This window comes from Athene cunicularia (assembly GCF_003259725.1).
Source record: "Athene cunicularia isolate RWA chromosome 17 unlocalized genomic scaffold, athCun1 chr17_part1, whole genome shotgun sequence".
Lineage (NCBI taxonomy): Eukaryota > Metazoa > Chordata > Aves > Strigiformes > Strigidae > Athene > Athene cunicularia.
The window spans coordinates 9,510,544-9,512,857 of record NW_020799122.1 but is presented as its reverse complement, the minus strand read 5'-3'; the positions used below and the strand labels follow the sequence as shown (position 1 = coordinate 9,512,857).

General features: G+C 44.3%; 1 protein-coding gene across 1 annotated transcript in view; it reads right to left on the bottom strand.

Moving 5' to 3' along the window:
* Positions 1–655: 655 nt before the first annotated feature.
* Positions 656–2,314, bottom strand: part of TNFSF8 (TNF superfamily member 8) — a 16,496-nt gene continuing 14,837 nt past the window's right edge. The window contains exons 3-4 of the mRNA XM_026860629.1: positions 1,609–1,680; positions 656–1,053 (exon numbers count right to left, since the gene is read on the bottom strand). Coding sequence (XP_026716430.1) covers positions 656–1,053; positions 1,609–1,680 — 470 coding nt within the window. The remainder of the gene's footprint in view (positions 1,054–1,608; positions 1,681–2,314) is intronic.

Below are 2,314 nucleotides of genomic sequence, written 5' to 3'. Positions count from 1 at the left end.
AGACACTTAGAAGTAAATTGCATAAAGTTTGTAGCAGAATGCAGCACAGAAATATCCTGTAAGTCCCCTATCTCCTACATCCTGTCCCAGACTTGTAGTTACCAGCCTGAGAGTCAATGATTTCCTTATCTTTGCTTTCATATGATCTGCCCATAAACCTACTCCAGAGTTGTGGTTGCATGCTCCAGTTGTAAAGAAAGTCTTGATTACAGACATTGACTGTTAGCTTTTTGGAAAAGCCACGTCAAAACACTACTCTGTAAAATTCATTTAACAGGATTTCTCCATCTCCTGAGCACAGGCACCTTGCCAGTAGTCTGTTAGCCAAAAGTCTTGATATTGCGTGTTCTTCCCATAATTTGGTTACGTTTTAATCTGTATTTACACAATACTGTTTTGAGGAACCACTGCAGGTCTGTGGGTTATGTGCTGGATAGTCCAACAACAATCCTGCCCTGAGCCAAACCGGAGGAATCTGTCAGGTGTGGGTCTTGCAGTGTTTTAGGTTTCGTTCAGGGACACTCACAAAGTTCCTTGTTTACCCTAGCAACGAGGTAAGATAGGAAAATTAAAACAAGGTGTTGCCTATTAAAAGCAGGCTACTGTTGTTCAGAGAAAGGTAAGTCTGGGCAGCAAGAGGAAGTCAGAGAGCTGCTCACATATCATCATTGTACCTCAACACCCCAAGAACGTTTTCATTGGGAAGAGAAATTTCATTCAAGAATTTAGGATGATTAAGTGTTACTGATACTCGGTCCTTCACCTTCAGGTATGTCAAATGGAGTTGGAACAAGGTCTTAAAAGTCTTTTCGTGGCACGTTTCTGATGCGCACCATGTGGATAATGTTTGCCTGTTGACTTTGTCATTCACAAGAAATTCTATCTTGAGGTCGGTGGGGCTATTTGAACAGTTGGGAAAATGAAAGTTCAAATGGCAATAGATCAAGTAGAGGCCTTGTTCCCTTATCACCAGCTCTTCGCTCTTGCATTGGATGTCTTCACAAATACCCTTCTCGACCAAGCTCAGTTTTGAACTGTTTACTGGATTGGACACTAGAAAGGAAAGCAAACAAATTTTAAAATGAGCCACTGAGCTCTAGTGACCTGCACTCAGCCTTACGTGACTTGCAGCAGTGTATTTCCTGGTAAACGGAAATACCTGTTCCGTGTTTTTCCTGCAGGAAGCTTCAAAAGAAGCCTCTGACCAGGTGGCTGGGAGTTTCTACCTGGAAGTGGGGTGTTAAAAAGCTCCAAGGACTTACACAGCCCTTGGAAAACCCAGGATGGGAAGATACAATGAAAATGGTCTTCTGCAGTATTTGAAGGGAAAAAATGGAGATTCATATTCATGTGTTTGTGGGCAGAAGATCTCTCTTTATTAATTTTTCTTATAAAAAGTTTTTAAAAAGTTTATGTGATCAGATAAGGGGTTTTCCAGACACACCCACATTTTAGGAAAGCTAAGGATTTTTTCCTAATAAAATGCCCATTTGGTCAAGAGGTTGTTTGCCGCTAAAATCACTTTGAATAACATGAACGGCCTGCTCTTCAGCCAGCTCCATAGTCTCTCTTTGCTGGCTCTTGTCCTCCACTGGGCTCCCCACTGACCTCTCATGTACGCAGCGGCTCTCCTGGTCGGGACATTCTGTAGGATTCTTAAATAGTCTTCGGAGGTGTTCCCTGAAGGAAACAACAGATTAAATGACCACTCCTGATTGGTTTTGCACTGTAAAATGCTGTCAGCATTTGGCACCTCACTTTTTTATTTACTGTAACTGTGCCATGGACAAACTCCACAGCAGCAGCTCCAAAGCACCAAGGAGCAGCAGCTAGAACAGCGTCAGAGAGCTGGTTCTTGCCTGATAATATCTGATCTGCACAGGGAATTCATAGCAGTGTAACTCAATCGGTAAAGTTCTAACAGCCTAAAGCTATGGTAGGTTGCAGCTATCAGTCAAAAAAAAATTGTATTTTTTTATCCTCTTTTAGATAAACAGAAATTATGTGCAGGTGAGCTTAATTTAACGGAATTGTCTTTGTGGTGCAATTATAAAAGAAGCTTTTAAACGTTCAACTGGAACAGACTTCTGAAAATGGCTCTTTGGGTGCTTTTTAAGCGTTGCTCTGACCTCTCACGGTCGAAAGGCGGATGCCGCCAGGGCTTTGGGCGAGGCTGTCGGCAGTTCAGAGCCCAACCCTGCCTGCGAGCGGCCGCCACAGCTCCGGGCAGGGAGGGCAGGCGCAGCGCCAGCGCCTCGCCTCCACGCCAAAGGCGGCAGCGGAGCCCCGGGAATGTCCCCGGGGGCCAAGCGCC